This window comes from Apodemus sylvaticus, chromosome 9 (genome assembly GCF_947179515.1).
Source record: "Apodemus sylvaticus chromosome 9, mApoSyl1.1, whole genome shotgun sequence".
Classification (NCBI taxonomy): domain Eukaryota; kingdom Metazoa; phylum Chordata; class Mammalia; order Rodentia; family Muridae; genus Apodemus; species Apodemus sylvaticus.
The window spans coordinates 53267573-53284522 of record NC_067480.1 but is presented as its reverse complement, the minus strand read 5'-3'; the positions used below and the strand labels follow the sequence as shown (position 1 = coordinate 53284522).

General features: G+C 39.8%; 1 protein-coding gene across 1 annotated transcript in view; it reads left to right on the top strand.

Annotated features, from left to right (window-relative positions):
* Fam117b (family with sequence similarity 117 member B) overlaps nt 1–16950 on the top strand; it is a 73222-nt gene that overhangs the window by 34768 nt on the left and 21504 nt on the right. Inside the window, exons 2-4 of the mRNA XM_052192380.1 lie at nt 5986–6137; nt 9642–9731; nt 12958–13071. Coding sequence (XP_052048340.1) covers nt 5986–6137; nt 9642–9731; nt 12958–13071 — 356 coding nt within the window. The remainder of the gene's footprint in view (nt 1–5985; nt 6138–9641; nt 9732–12957; nt 13072–16950) is intronic.

Here is a 16950-nt window from a genome sequence, read left to right as displayed (position 1 = left end):
CTCCCACCCACCCCTACTATTTTTTAAGATAAGTATGACATACACTGTAGATTTCAGCAGTGGAGAAGCTGAAGCAGGAGGATAGCTTGAGCCAGTTGAAACCTGCTTGGGCAATACCATATCTCAAAAAAGAAAAAAGTATAAAGCCCAAATTAAAGTTAAACATAAATGTAAACTAACAAAGCTTACCCTCACCTGATCTGTCCTCCAAATTAAAGAGGAAAGAAAGAAAAATGATATTAGATATTTCAGTAGAAACCATTGCACAGTAAAGTCATGCATTGTAAATAGCAGACTTTTGTATTGAACCAGGTAGTGAGGCAAAATACAGAGGTATTATTTGTCCTAGTTAGGGTTACCATTGTTGTGATGAAACACCGTGACAAAAGAAGCAAGTAAGGGAGGGAAGAGTTCATTTGGCTTAATCTTCCACATCACTGTTAATTACTGAAAAAGTCAGGACAGAAACTCAAGCAGGGGAGGAACCTGGAGGCAGGAGCCTCCATGCAGAGACCATGGAGGGTGCTGCTTACTGGCTTGCTCCTCATGTCTTGCTCAGTCTGCTTTCTTAAAGAACCCAGGACCAGCACCCTAGGGATGTACACAATGGACTGGGCCCTTCCACATCAATCACTAAGTAAGAAAATGCCCTACAGCTGGACCTTTTGAAGCCATTTTCTCAGTTGAAGCTCTCTCCTTTTCAGTGACTCTAGTTTGTGTGAAGCTGACATAAAGTGAGCCTGCATATTATTTAATAATTAAATGCTTATTGAAAAAGAAATTCAAATTTATGGGATTTTGAAATGTAATAATTAGCTATATTACAATTTTTACTTTGTGTGGCTGGGGACTGTCTGCCAGAGTGTGCTGGTGGTCTGGTGGTCAGAGGGCAGCTTGCAGTGTCAGGCTCTGGTTCCTTCCGTCATGTGGGTTCCAGGAGTCAAACTCTGGTTGTCAAGTTACTGGTTAGTGCTTTTAATTTGCTGTGCCTTCTCTCCAGACACTTTAGTTTAACAGGGTTGGGAGTTTCTTCCAGGGTAACACTTTGCTTTATTTTATTTCAGAGTTCTGTATCAGTAGATCAGTTTACAGTGCTTGCCTCATCTAGGATGAGAGTTTTCTTAATTTTGTTTTTTGTTTTTTGTTTTTTTTTTTGAGACAGCGTTTCTCTGTGTAGCCCTGGCTGTCCCGGAACTCAGTCTGTAGACCAGGCTGGCCTCGAACTCAGAAATTCACCTGCCTCTGCCTCCCAGAGTGCTGGGATTACAGGCGTGCGCCACCACCGCCCGGCTGGATGAGAGTTTTCTATTATCTCCTCTATTGGTTACTTTTCAAATTGTTTTATAAAGTATGTGAAAGAAGGAGAGCAGGATTTATATAGCACACAGTTTGAGGGCATGCAGTCCATTGTGGCTGAAGGGCAGGTTGGTGGCAGCAGATGGGTGGCTGCAGGAGCTTGCTCATAACCTGGACAGATCAAGAAGTAGATAGAGAGCTGAAAACAGGCAGGAATGTAAACTTCAAGGCCTGCCCCGCAGCCACCCAGCTTTCTCTAGTAGGCCTTTCCCACAACCTCCCAGAGCAGCAAAAGGAGTCTGTGGGGACATTTTACATTTTGACATCTTTGAATATGGTGTTCTGTCCAGGTAAGTTCTGCAGAGTGTAGCTCTGTCACTGTGAGTGACACAACATTGAGCAGCAGTGTGAAGCTATGAGAGCGCCACATAAGACCTTTGCTGCATTGCTTGACATTGCCTTCACAGCATGGAAATAGCCAGGCACAATATGGAAATGTCTGTGTTACAACAAAACTTTATTTATGGGTGCTAAAATTTAAATTTCATGCAATTTTTCTATATTTAAGAGTAAGTTGATTCTTTCTCTAGCCATTTAAAAATATACATGCAAATTAGTAGGGTGAGGACCAGATTTGGCCCATGGCCTGTAGCCTCCCTAAACTTAGATATAAAATATGAAAAATCTCAAAAGCTAATAGTAATTTTTATGTCTTTTCATCATTTTATTTAAAAACACAGTACTTAGATACAACAAACAAGCAAACAAAGAAACAGCCATCAGGCCCCAAGGCAGAGGCCAGCCTGGTCTACAGAGCTAGTTCTAGGATAGCCAGGGCTACACAGAGAAACCCTGTCTTCGGGAAAACAAAAACATAAACAAAAATCACATATATGGTGCTAAAGGGCACTGAGGTTTATTTTGGTTTATCAAGGCTTGATCTGTTTTGTTAACAGAATTAAAATGTAAATAATGATTTAGTTATTAACTAGAATTCTGGGGTTTGCAGTATTGTAGGTTTCTTTGTAGTGAAGTTAATTCTGTGTGTACAGCATATGCAGTTGTACATGTTTAAGAGAGCGTGTGTACACGAATGTGGAGGGCAGGGGTGTCTTCAAGAAAAAAATCTTGCTGGGTACCAGGAAAATATCTAATTCTGTAGAAAATTGCTGGGCTCATTCCATAGAGATTTTGATTTGATAGATTTAGGGTGGGGTTCAGGAATGTTCACTGGTAGGAAAGAACCCCAAGAAATCTGGATTCAAATTTTAAAATTACAGCAAGCAGCTAACTATTCAGCAGCAAGTCTCTTCTCCATTGACCCAATGCCTGTCATGCTCATTGTTTTACAAATGAGAATACCTATTTAACTGATGCTAAATAATGATAACACAAATGCGAAGAAAGGGTACTAATGATTAAATTAGGGTTGGATTTCTGTTATCGCTTTGATACTCTGATTGCTTTGTATTTCCATATAAAATTGATCTTTCATTCTTGTCTTTTTCCTCTTTTAGTAGTAAATGTCACCCTTCTGTAGCCCTCCTCCCATTAGCACCTATCTCTCAAGTGCCCCAGGACTGCATTCTTAGGACCCTTCTTAGGACCCAACTTTCTCCTTGCTCTGGCTGGCTCTCATATATAACTACTAAGTCCCTTCAATTTGTTTATGGAGAGTTTTTGCACTTGTGAGTCTAAAGAAACCCAGTTTTGGGTTACAGCATGGTCAAGGCCATTTTAGGAAATAAAAAGCAGCTGGTTTCTTGGGTACCAACAAGCGGTTAGGAGAAATTTACCAGGGAGTAGAAGTTTGAAGCTGAGTATTGGCTCTGTGTTCAGAATTGACGCCTAGAGTTAAATACTCCTTGGGCTGACTCCTGTGTTTTTGTGTTTGTTTTTATTTCAGTCACTCTGATCTTAATTCTCGCATTGTCATCTCTTTTGGGTTGATTTTGTTTTTAAGGTCTAAATTAGTAGTTACTGTTGTGTTGTTACAGTAAATGCCTTTTTACACTGGCTTACTGCTTGTTTTGTTTCTTAGACTTTTGGTTCAGTTTCCTCCTTTCTGTGGTATTTTTCTTAAAAAATAATTGTCAGAGATTGTCTTTGGTTGTTAAGTCATCTTTGATTCTTAGTCTTTTACCCTTTGTAGGTGTACATTTACCCCAACAGATGTGTGGAGACAACTTTAAGGAGTCATTTTCCCTTTCTGCCACGAGGCCGGGCTCTAGGGATTAAATAGGTTGCCAGGCTTGGTAGCAAATGAGTTTTTACCTGCTGAGCTATCTTGCTGGCCCAAGGTATTATGAACTGTTAGTTTTTTTTTTCTTCTTCTTTTTTCTTTCTTTCTTTTTGTTTTTTTCAAGACAGGGTTTCTCTGTGTAGCCCAAGCTGTCCTGAAACTCATTTGGTAGACCAGGTAGACCTCGAACTCAGAAATCCTCCCAAGTGCTAGGATTAAAGGCGTGCGCCACCACTGCCGGCAACTGTTAGGTTTCTAATTCCATAAAGTTACCTCAGTGTCTTCAGCCTCTGCTCTTACTGACAGAACTGTTCATCCTTTTCCTCTTGTTCTTCTTCAACGTTGATTTTGTTTGTTTAAATCTACAGGGGATCCTGCTTCAGTTTCATTCTGAAGACTCTTACCAGTTCTGAAAGACAATCATTATCATTTTGAACATTGTTTTCTTGCCGATTTATCCTCTTGAATTTACATTGCATCCATGTAGCAATAAATATCTCATTAGTTTCCTTCCATTTCTTAAGTTTTGTTTGTATTTTATTTAATGTTTGTGTCACCTTTTTAGTAATTGCTTTTACTCAAAAAATTTAAATTTCTCAGTTCACTAATTCATTCTCATAAGCTTTGCCCCTTCTTTCTTGTTTCTTGTTTTTGTTTTTTTGGGGTTTGTTTGTTTATTTGTTTTTGCTGTTTTCAGAATGGAACTTACTGTATAGCCTTCTCTGGCCTAGAAGTGGATATATTGTATACTAGCCTGGCCTTAAACTCACAGATCCTCCTGCCTCAGCCCACTGTGCAATAGGATTAAAAGTGTGTGCCATCACTCCTAGCCCACAAATTCTTTTAAGCTTTATTTAAAGTCTAATGTATATACTGGGCTTTGTTTTTATTTCTGTAGTTGTTACAGATCAAAGCCAGGGCCTCATGCATGCTAGGTCTATGCTTTAGTTACTACTGAGCTGAATTTCCAATCCCAGCAGTCCTTTTACAAACTTTACTTATAATTACTATACATATATTGTATGATAGCTATGTGTAGGACACACATGTCACAGCTTGTGTATGTGGAGAGATCCAAAGACCACTTTGTAGAGTCAGTTCTTTCTTTCATCTTTTTGTGATCTGGGAATTGGACTCAAGTCATCAGGCTTTATCAGCAAGGCAAGTGCTTTTAGCTGTTAAAACATTTCACTGAGAACTGGGGGTAGCCACCAGCAAGTCCCACATGCCAGGAAAGCAAGAGGCTCCCAGGACCCACCAAGGGTGAGATTTGCTGAAATGCTCAACAAAGGAGAGGGAGAACTTGTAGAGACAATATCCAGAGGTAGGCAAGGCCCCGGTTGGGGAATTGGGCCACCCACTCATCTCCAGATTTTTAACCCAGAATTGCTCCTTTCTAAAGGGAATACTGGGACCAAGTGTGGAGCAGAAACAGAAGGAAAGGCCATCCAGAGACTGCCCCACCTGAGGATCCATCCCATATACAGACACCAAACCCAGACACTATTGTAGATGCCAAGAAGTGCTTGCTAACAGGAGCCTGTTATAGCTGTCTCCTGAGAGGCTCTACCAGAGCCTGACAAATACAGAGGCTTGAAGCAACCATTGGACTGAGCACAGGGTCCCCAATAGAGGAGTTAGAGAAAAGACTAAAGGAGCTGAAGGGGTTTGCAGCCCCATAAGGAAGAACAACATATGAACCAACCAGACCCCTCAGATCTCCCAGGGACTAAACTACCAACCAAAGAGCGACCCATGGGTCCAGCCACATATGTAGCAGAGGATGGCCTTGTTGGGCATCAATGGGAGGAGAAGCCTTTGGTCCTGTGAAGGCTTGATGCCCCAGTGTAGGGGAATGCCAGGGCAGGGAGGTGGGAGTGGGTGGGGGAGCACCCTCATAGAAGCAGGGGGAGGAGGGATAGGATAGGGGGTCTGGGGGGGAACAGGGAAAGGGGATAACATTTGAAATGTAAATAACAAAATATCCAATTTAAAAAAAAAAAGAAAGTGCTATCAAGTTAGAATGGACATAAGCACATGAAAAAAAACCCATTTTACTGTTCCAGAGTTGTTTGCCCATACCTCTCTTAGTCAGAAACTGTATTTTCTAAGGGTCTTTATTCATATCTATCTTCTTAGAGTCACACTTATGCATAGCTATTTGCTAAGGAGAAATACTAGGCTGAAGTCTAAAGGTTCTGAACTAACAGTATTTACTTATTTTAAAATATACGATATATGAAATGATAGTATATAGCCCTTTGGAATAAACTGTGAGTTGTGTTATCTGACCTTGTTCCTTCTATTTTTATGGTCAGTGTTTTAGGTTAGGTCTGGGCTTTGCATATTGGCTTGTTCTTATTTATTTACTTTTGCATATTTAAGTTGGAGAACTTCTATAAAGCTTAACACTTTCTTTTAAATTAACACTTTGGCTTTATACCTAGGTGACAAAACACAACCACCTTCCTCAAGCCCCTCCAGCATTATCCGACGCACTTCCTCCCTGGATACTCTTGCAGCCCCATACCTTGCTGGACACTGGCCCCGAGACAGTCGTGGGCAAGCCACACCCTGCATGAGGGACAAGGCCACACAGGTAGGTTTCTCTTTCTTGTTCTTCTCTGAAGTATTGAGTGCACACCAGAATTTCCTCAGAAGCTTTTCAGAAGTATAGGTTTCTAGGCCTACCTTGCAGATACTGATCTGGATTTGTTTGGCCCGGGAGTGTGCAATTTTAAAAGTTCTTAAAAAAAAAAAAAAGTGTGTGTGTGTGAGTATACACACACACACACATATATATATTATATTATGTTAGATTAAGACATATATAAATTTGAACATACTTCCCCCTGTGTGTTTTCTTAGAAGTTAGGTGATAGTATTTTCATGTTTGGAATTTGGACTCGAAAGTTTGTTATAGTAGAATTATTCTGAATACCGTTTATTTTTTTGCCCCCAAACCTTTATATATTGGGAGAACTATATTACATTGTTGATTTTGTGTGTGTGTGTATGTGTTTGTGCTCACACATCTGCATGCTTGCACTGTAGTGTGCTAGACTGCATATAGAATTCTGAGCACAACTTTGTGAAGTCAATTCTCACTTTCTGACTTTACATGACTCTAAGGATTAAACACAAGCGGTCAGTGCACCATCATTCACTGCTAAGCCCATTTACTGGCCCCATTGCTAATAGATTTCATAAATGTAAACATCTCAACAAATGGTAGTTTGAAAGTGAAGTTTCATACTTTTACATCTATCAAACTGACTAATTAAGAAGATGTTAAAAAGTCAACATATAATAATTTATAAATTTATAGTTAAAGAGTTGAAGTCTTACCAGGAGGTGGTGGCACATGCCTTTAATCTCAGCATTTGGGAGGCAGAGGCAGGCAGAGTTCTAAGGCCAGCCTGGTCTACAGAGCAAGCTCCAGGAAAGCCTGGACTACACAGAAAAACCCTGTCTTGGGGGGAAAAAAAAACACTGAAGTCCAGTATTGTATGAGCAGTTCATGATTGCATGCTATTTTGGAGTTTGTTTTTATAGCATTACCACATTGTAATTAATTAAACATTTGTACAATCATTTATCCATAGGTTTTCATACTTACTAGATAGTGAATCCCAGTAAGGTGAAGCTGTGTCAGGCTTATTGTTGCTGCTTTCTCAGGGTTGTACCTGAATAGTAAGTGCTTGAGGAGATTTTGAAGAGCATTTGCAAAGCAAGCACAGTATTGCACTATTGGTAATGGAGAATGAAAGACTGTAAAGACTTCTGATACTGTTGGCAGTTAAATTTTTGCATTAAAAAACTGTAATTACAAACTGCATTCTACATAGAGGACTTATTCCAAGAAATTTCATTTTATTGGTTAGGGCAGAATAGACAGACAAGTTTGAAAACAAAAAGCATTGCCCCAGCCACTTTAGGAGGGCTGCCTTGTACAGCTGCTCAAAGGTAACTAGCAATGTGCCTAAGTTTAAGAGTGCTTCATTGAACCTGAGAAGATGCTGGAGCTTCAAAACAGACCATGGCTTTTGTAAATAGGCAATGCTGAAGCCCATTTTGATAACCACATCCAAAAGTCTTTTCCAAACTATGGAGGCAGGCCTGGGTATGTTATAGAAAGATTCCGGTGTCCCCATGACTCTGGAAACGTTGACCTGATAGTCAAAATAAGAGTAAACCTCTGAAGACCTGGGTGATAGGAATTGTGAGCCCAACCCTGTCTGCAGTTTCCTGTGGGTTCTCCAATTTTAGTTTCTGGTTTTTTTTTTTTTATCTTAATGGAAGCCATTAAGCATCCTTAATTGAATGTCATCTAAGATATCTTCCAGAACATTGGTATCACCTCTGAGTCTGCATTCCCTTCACTATCCAGAAGGTACATGCCAGCACCCTTCTGCCTCTTCACATCCCATGACTTCTACACTTGGAATATGTGTTGAAAATGCCCCACCTTATCTGTCATATAAATCTATAGCAGAATTACACTTGTCCGTGTGATCTATAGTAGCTGTAAGATCCCAAGTTGCATAAAGAGAAGTTCCATCACTTCACGTCACAGTGTAGATAGATCTACATTTCCCTATATTGTTATCTGTAGAAGTCTTTCGTTTAAAGTCCAGCAACTTGAAGACATTTTGAGCCTTTTTATAATGAAACGATTCTCCTGAGTATTCATCAGTATATTTCTAGATACCTGTAAATTGGAGTGTACTCTTCAAGTCCCAAAATCATAGCCACTGTGAAAATGCCTGCATGCCACTCAGTGCTAGTTGGTGGAAGAATTAATGTACCAATTTTGCTATGTTTTTATCATTTGTTGCTTCTTTATTAATTTGTATATAACTTCAAAGAGTTTCTAAGAGCTTTTTTTTATAACCAGACAGTTAGAAACCAGTTCCCAGGACACCACACTGTGTGTCCCATCTCCAAAATAAGTTATTCTTTTTTTTGTTTGTTTTCCAAGACAGTTTCTCTGTGTAGCCCTGGCTGTCCTGGAATTCTGTCTATAGACCAGGCTGGCCTGGAACTCAGATATCTTACCTGTGCCTGCCTCCCAGGGAATTTGAGACTAAAGTCATGCACCACTACACCTGACTTAAAATAATTTTATTCTTGTTATTTGATGTCCTAAATTGTCTTTTAGATTTTATTTAAAATTTCCTATGATGGTGAATTGTAAATGTCCAACATGAAGGTTTTTTTTTTTGTTTTTTGTTTTTGTTTTTGTTTTTGTTTTTTTTGTACCACTAGGTGGACTGGATTTAACCACAACCATCTTCTGGGGAATAATTGAGAAAAAGCTGACTCTTTAATCTATATTTTGAGCCATCTTCAATTGCTTGTTACAGCAATGCCTATGTTACTAAATCTGTTTAGTTTGAGGTTTAGAGTCCCAGGACCATTACCATCACTGATTACCCTCACCACCAAACCACACTGAACCTTTTCTGCCAATCTCTGGAGTTGACTTGAATAGTTGACTTGGTCCTGAGTTGTCGTCATCGATGTTGTCTAGTTAAAAATTTCACAAAAAGCTGAAAATTTGCCACTTCTTGTTTAGAAACTGGAACTGTAAATAGCAATCAAGTTTTCTGTTGGGAGAGCCAGTATACTAGAAAGCAGATCGATGGTTATTGCTGGGTGCTGCACTCCATGTTGGCCCAACCTCCTCTCCACATGTCCCACCTCTGGACCAGTTCAGAATTTATAAAGAACCTTATTAGTAAAAGAAATGAAAGAAAGGTTAAAATTGATTGTAATCAACTGATGCTAAGATACTGATGAGTAGTTTATGTTGGTTAAAATATGCTAGAGAAATGGCTTAGTGCTTGAGAGCACTGTTCTCACAGAGGAGTGGGGTTTACTTCCCAGCACCCACATGGTGACTCACAACCATAGACACACACAAGATGCATATATAGTCATGCAGGCAAAACACTAATAACACATAAAATAATAAATCTTTAAAAAGTTAAAATAGTTCTACCAGCTCTAATTGTTTGTAGCATACATTATTTAATAGAAAATCTGGTGTGTTGTTGTTAAATACTTTTTGTTAAAGTAACTTTTTTCTCTTCTACAATAGACTGAGAGTGCATGGGCTGAAGAATATGAAAAGAAGAAAGGGTCTCATAAGCGCTCATCATCCTGGGGCAGTACAGAACAGCTTAAAGAGGTCAGCAAAATGTTCTGTGGAAGCAGAAGTTTGGCTTTCCCAATTTGCTAGTTTCGTAAAGTTGTTGACTGCAAGTGGTATTTTCCTGGTGCAAGGAGGGTATTTCTGTGTGCATGCATACCTGTGTGAGGATTTGTGTGATGCATATCTGTGTGAGGATATGTGTGATGCATATCTGTGTGAGGATATGTGTGCCTTCAGGAATATGTGAAAACCAGAGGGTGATGTCGGGTGTTGCCACTTTCACCTTTTTGAGATAAGATCTCCGACTGAACTTATCACTGTTTTAGTTGTGCTGACTGACCAGGGAGCCTTAGGGGTCCATCTGTCTTTCTTCCCCCTCCTGTTAATCCCATTGAATGGCAGTAAAGACTGTCACCCAAATTATTTGGTCCAATTAAGCAAGCTTTATTTTCTGTCCAGTGGGGTTCTCTCTCTAAAATTGGGCTTGAATTTTTTTTGTTTGTTTTTTTGTTTTTTATTTGTTTTTTGTTTGTTTGTTTGTTTGTTTGTTTGTTTTCCGAGACAGGGTTGCTCTGTATAGCCCTGGCTGTCCTGGAAGTCACTCTGTAGTCCAGGCTGGCCTCGAACTCAGAAATCCGCCTGCCTCTGCCTTTCAGAGTGCTGGGATTAAAGGTGTGCACCACCACCGCCCGCCTGAAATATTTTTTTAAAATAAAGTATTGAACATAGTAAAAAGTCGGGCTTATATAGTCTAAAAAAACTGTAAGGCTAGAGGACTTCCCTGGAGTTGAGGGATTTCCAGAGGAATCTTGGTTATATAGGAACTTTGCTGAACATTTTAAAATTATTTGGCAGAACATCAGGGTACATTAGTATAAAGTGTAAGTTAATTCTATAGGGTAGAAAGCATGTCAAGTTGAATTTTGCAGCAAGCAGAAATAAACTTGTTCTGTCCTTAAAACAAAATAGCATGACTCTATAAGATGGAGTCCAACTGGTCCATCACCCCTCCTTGGATGGAGTCCAGCTGGTCCATCGCTCCCAGCACAGGGGTTGTTGATGAGCATAGGTACTGGAGATCTGAACTCAACTGTTTAGTGCTTGTGTAGCAAGCACTTTACCACTAGCAGCTTAGTGTACCTTTTCCCTTTCACTTGAGAAATAGCAACAGAAAAGGGTACTAGGCTGATTTGGAAAAAAAAAAAAAGTTTGAAGCCAGACAACATTAGTGTATACTTATAATCTCATTAGTTAGGGTATTGAGACAAGAGGATTGGATTGCTGAGTTTTGGGATTGCTGACCACACCCTCTCCCCCCCCCCAAAAAAATAAGATTTGAATAGAAAATGTGCATCTATTAACTTGATGCAAGGCTTGCTTTAAATAGGAGAGTTTGTATGCATCTAGAAATATATACAGACATCAGACTTATAATGTTAGTGTGATTAAGAAACTGGCATTTTTCTGCATATGATAGTATTTTTGAAATTTTTGAAATTTGATTACAGATAGCTTTGTGTTATTGTTTTTAGTGTATATAATTAATGTCATTTCAATTTACCCATAATAGAAGTAAAAGAGAAAAATTCAGTCAAAGGAGAATAATGAGATAGCCATTAAAATTGGATTTGTTGCTAGGCATGTTGGCACATGCCTTTGATCCCAGCACTTGGGAATAGGAAGCAGGTGATCAAGAGTTGAGGGCTAACCTTTGGTGGTTTGAATGAATGTCTCCTATAATCTCATGCATTTTAATACTTTGTCCCCAGGGGTGACACTGCTGGGGGGATAGGTTTGAAAGGTGTGTCCTTGCTGAAGAAAGTATGTCACTTCAGAGAAAGTATTTGAGGTTTCAAAGTCATGTGCCATTCCTAGTTTGCTCTCTGCTTCATGCTTGTAATAAAAGATGTAAGTTCTCAGGTTCTTGTTCCATCCACTGTGTTTTGCTCCACCATCTGAAAGAATAAAATTTCAGTCAGAGGTACCCTTGGCACACATGTGCCAAGCTGTGCCCCTGATAGAAACATCTACTGAAAGAGGTTTATTGGGGGAGGGGAGAACTAAAGGCTGTCTCAGAATGGGGACATGATAGAGAGATAGAGGCAGACAAGGGAGGTTGGGAGGGGAGGAGACACACACACACACACACACAGAGAGAGAGAGAGAGAGAGAGAGAGAGAGAGAGAGAGAGCGCGCACACTAGCTCACTCGAGTTGAGGTGGCCCTTTAGGGGTGACATCTGCAACTGCTAAGCCCCTGAGAGCAGGCCAGTGGGAACCCCTATTTGCTAACAGCATGGTGGCCACTATCCACCTATAACTGTACACCCAAACAAACTTCCTCCTTTTGTATTATCTTTTTTTCTCCCCCCCCCATTTAAATTATTTGCTTTATTTACATTTCAAATGATATCCCCTTTCCTTGGTACCCCTCTGAAAACCCCCTATCCCATCCCCCATCCCCCTCTTTTGTATTATCTTGACTCATGATATTTTTATCACAATAATACAAAAGTAGCTAATACACTTGGCTAATGAGATCCTGGCTCAGAAAATAGCAAACTGTATTTGATACTTAAAAATTTTATTTTAAGTGTATTTCATGGCTTGGCATTTTTGGAGTTTCCTTCCTGTTGTTGTGGTAAAACACTTTGACCACTAGCAACTTAATGAGAAAAGGTTTTATTTGCTTAAGATGAGAGAGAGGAGGAGTGGAGGGAGATGATGAATATGGAGACAGGAACAAGCTGATCACTTTTCATCAAAACAGAGACAGCAGAATGGAGTAAGCCTATGAAAGCTCAAAGCCTGTCCCCAGTGATGCACCTCCTCCAGGAAGGCTTACCTCTGAGAGGTTCCAAAACTTCCCCCAAACAGCACTACCAACTTAGGACCAAGTGCTCAAATACATGAGCCTATGGAAGATATTTTTCATTCAAATGTACACACTTGGCTTGATTTGTAAATATTTTAATTTTTGTATTTGTAAAGGCAACAAAAGAATAAGTTATTTTTAAGCATAATTTAAATGCTGAAAACTGTTTAATACTTGTGAAACCTCAAGACTAACAACAATGTTAAATGTACTTCTATCTTTCTTTAAATCTATACACACACACACACACACACACACTGATCAATTAGATTTTATAGTATGGTTTAAAATTTCAAAGTATTAAAGGTGAATTTATTGGTTCTTATTAAGCAAGAAATATATTTTGTTTAGTGTGAAAAACTCTGTTTCTGCCTATTCTTCCTTTCAGATTGCAAAATTACGCCAGCAACTGCAGAGAAGCAAACATAGCAGTCGTCACCATCGAGATAAAGAAAGGCAGTCTCCATTCCACGGCAACCATGCAGCTATTAACCAGAGCCAGGTAAGGAAAGAGGTTGCTTCTCTCCTAAGTTGTTTGTAATCATTTAGTATAGAATGTCCAAACACATGTGTGAAACAGTGGTTTAAGTACTAAATCACAGCCTTCGTCCCTCCCCCAAATTTACAAAAGTATTTCGTCTAGGATGTATACCCAGTTACAGTTTACAAGTATTTTCATTTGTTTACTTTTCTTTCCAGATAGGGTCTCTTTACACAGCCGTGGCTGTCTTAGAATTCACTATGTGGAGCAGGATGAACTCACAGTGGGTGTCTATGAGTTCATCCTGGAGTAATGATGGGGTGTCCCACATCATGTTCTTACTCCAGGTCACTTCAGAGTTAAGACTGAATTTTATCAAATTACATGGTACATTGTAGGAGTTGATAAGGCTTTGAAGTGATTTTTGAATACCATTTTTTCCATTTTTTATTAGATATTTGCTTTATTTACATTTCAAATGGTATTCCCTTTCCTCATTACCCCTCTGAAAAGCTCCTATCCTATACCCCCTCCCCCTGCTTACCAACATCCCCCCACATACGCACACACTTTCCTGACATGGCATTCCTCCACACTGGGGCATTGAGCCTTCTTAGAACCAATTGATGTCTGAAATGGCCATCCTCTGCTACATATGTAGCTGGAGCCATGGGTCCCTCCATGTGTACTCTTTGGTTGGTGGTTTAGTCCCTGGGAGCTCTGGGGGTACTGGTTGGTACATATTATTGTTCCTCCTATGGGGCTGCAAACCCCTTCAGCTCCTTGGGTTCTTTCTCTAGCTGCTCCATTGGGGACCCTATGCTCAGTCTATTGGTTGGCTGTGAGCCATGGGTATTTTGATCTACCTTCTAAGAAGGACCAAAGTATCTACACTTTGGTCTTCCTTTTTCTTGAGCTTCATGTGGTCTGTGAGTTGTATCTTGGGCATTCCAAGCTTTTGGGCTGATATCCACTTATCAGTGAGTGCATACCATGTGTGTTCTTTTGTGATTGGGTTACCTCACTCAGGATATTTTTTAGCTCCATCTAGTTGCCTAAGAATTTCATGAATTCATTGTTTTTAATAGCTGAGTATACTCCATTGTGTAAATGTACCACATTTTCTTTATCCATTCCTCTGTTAAGGGACATCTGGGTTCTTTCCAGCTTCTGGCTATTATAAATAAGGCTGCTATGAACATACTGGAGCATGTGTCCTTATTACATGTTGGAACATCTTCTGGGTATATGCCCAGGAGTCCTCAGGTAGTACTGGGTCCTCAGGTAGTACTATGTCCAATTTTCTGAGGAATCACCAAACTGATTTTCAGAGTGGTTTTACCAGTTTGCAATCTAACTAGCAATGAAGGAGTGTTCCTCCTTCTCCATATCCTCTCCAGCATTTGGTGTCCCCTGAGTTTTTGATCTTAGCCATTCTGACTGATGTGAGGTAGAATCTCAGGGTTGTTTTGATTTGCATTCCCCTGATGATTAAGGATGCTGAACATTTCTTTAGGTGTTTCTCAGCCATCCAGTATTCCTCAGTTGAGAATTCTTTGTTTAGCTCTGTACCCCATTTTTAAATAAGGTTATTTGGTTATCTGAAGTCTAACTTCTGGAGTTCTTTGTATATATTGGATATTAGTCCTCTTGGACTATTGGGATATTAGGATATTAGTCCTATTGGATGTAGGATTGGTAAAGATCTTTGCCCAATGTGTTGGTTGCCGTTTTGTCCTATTGACAGTGTCCTTTGCCTTAAGAAGCTTTGTAATTTTATGAGGTCCCATTTGTCAGTTCTTGATCTTAGCGCATAAGCTATCGGTGTTCTATTCAGGAAAATTTTCCCTGTTCTGTGCGCCAGGTTCTTCCCCACTTTCTCTTCTGTTGGACTCAGTGTATCTTGAATACCAGTTTATTAATGTGAGGATTTTTAGCTACGTACACTGACAGAAGGCTATAATCTCAGTATTGGGAGGCTGAGACAGGAGAGTTTTTTGTGGCAAGAGCTTTCTCAAACCTAAATGGGCCAGACATTTGTGACGCACCCCTCCAACACTCTGGAGGCAAAGAAAAGAGGAATACAATCAACAATTTGTTTGTTTGTTTTTCCAACACAGAGTCTACCTGCCTCTGTCTCCTGTGTCTGAGTGCGGGGATTGAAAGAGTGTGCCACCACACCCAGTCTGTACTCAGCAATTTTTAAATTGAAAAATTATTCACAATATTGTTCCTTAAAAATTGAATTTTCTGCCGGGGCAGTGGTGGCGCACGCCTGTAATCCCAGCACTTGGGAGGCAGAGGCAGGTGGATTTCTGAGTTGAGGCCAGCCTGGTCTACAGAGTGAGTTCCAGGACAGCCAGGGTTACACAGAGAAACCCTGTCTCGAAAAACCACACAAAAAAAAAAAAAAAAAAAAAAAAAAAAAAGAAAGAAAGAAAAGAAAAGAAAGAATTTTTTCTTCCCTTTTTTTTTTATTGTTTTTTTTTTTTTTTGTTGTTGTTTTGAGACAAGGTTTCTCTGAGTAACCCTGGAACTCACTCTATAGACCAGGCTGACCTTGAACTCATAGAGATCCACCTGCCTCTGCCTCCCAAGTGCTGGGATTATAGGTGTGTGCCACTGTCACACAACTAAAATTGAATTTTCTTAATAAAAATTACTAAGCTTAGTCTTGCGAGTTGTCTCGGAGTGTAGTATGCTCCTAAGTCTGACAACCTGAGTTTGATTTCAGAACCCCCATGGTAGAAGAAGAGAACCAGCACACACACACACACACACACACACACACACACACACGAAAAAGTATATAAATTGACATTTGAGGTTGTTTTTATTATCTCTTGACAATTAAAGGACAGTTGTTATGATAGTCTCTAGTTAACAGATTTTTTTATTAAGTTCTGAATGGTTTTCCTCACAAGCTCATTTTTTGTGGTTCTGTGTCTGGGAGTTCAAGGAGCTCCCAGGAGAATGGAAGTTGATGGGGGAGAATGAATCTTGGTAAATTTCTTAGATGAGAAACTTTCATGTCCTTGGTTTTCAAAAATGACAAAGTCCTCAGATGCTTTAGAATAATATTCATTCAGAGTCTGATTAGGAAATGCAGCAGCATATTTCATAGTTGTTTGAGTACTGGCACAGATGAGAGAATAGATTGCCAGCTTTCAACAGCTACAAGAACTGATTTTTGAGGCATGATTTAAAAACCATATAGTCCTCTGGTAGCCATTACAGCCTTAAGCAAAAAAGTTCTTCCCAAGGATTTCCTTATTTCTTTGAGCTAATAACACTGTAGTTTGTGGATGTAGAGACAGTGAGATAAGAAAAAACCAAAAATTTCTTCTGAGGAATGGGGATTGCTGGCTGCACTGGAGTCTCTGTGCCAGTCCAGTAGGGCTACTGTGTAATTTTTTTTTAGGGTTAGAAATGAAACTATGTACTGCTGTGATATCTGTGACAGGGCATAGCTGTAATGTAGGCAAACTGAAGAGGTTGGCTAGAATAGAAAGAACATAGCTCATCTCTCACTGAAGGACAGTGATGGTGACAGACCAAGACGCCTTGACTTGGCATGGAGATCCCCAATTGAAACCTCACTGTGTGCTACCATCATAGCCATTGCAAGGAGCAGTTTTCACCTGCATTTGGTTGTATTTTTCTGAACAGACTTTTTCAACATCCTTATTGTCTATCAAAGCAAGTTTTTATTTCCCCTTTGTTTTGATTTGTTTTTGTTTTTGAGATAATGTTTCATTCTATAGTACAGGCTGGCCTAGAAATTACTGTGCAGCCTAGCGTGACCTCAAATATAGGCACATTCCTCCTTGCTTGGCCTCTCAAGTGGTAGGATTAGTGGTCTTAGCCACCACTCTCAGCTCAAGGCAGATTTTTTTTTCC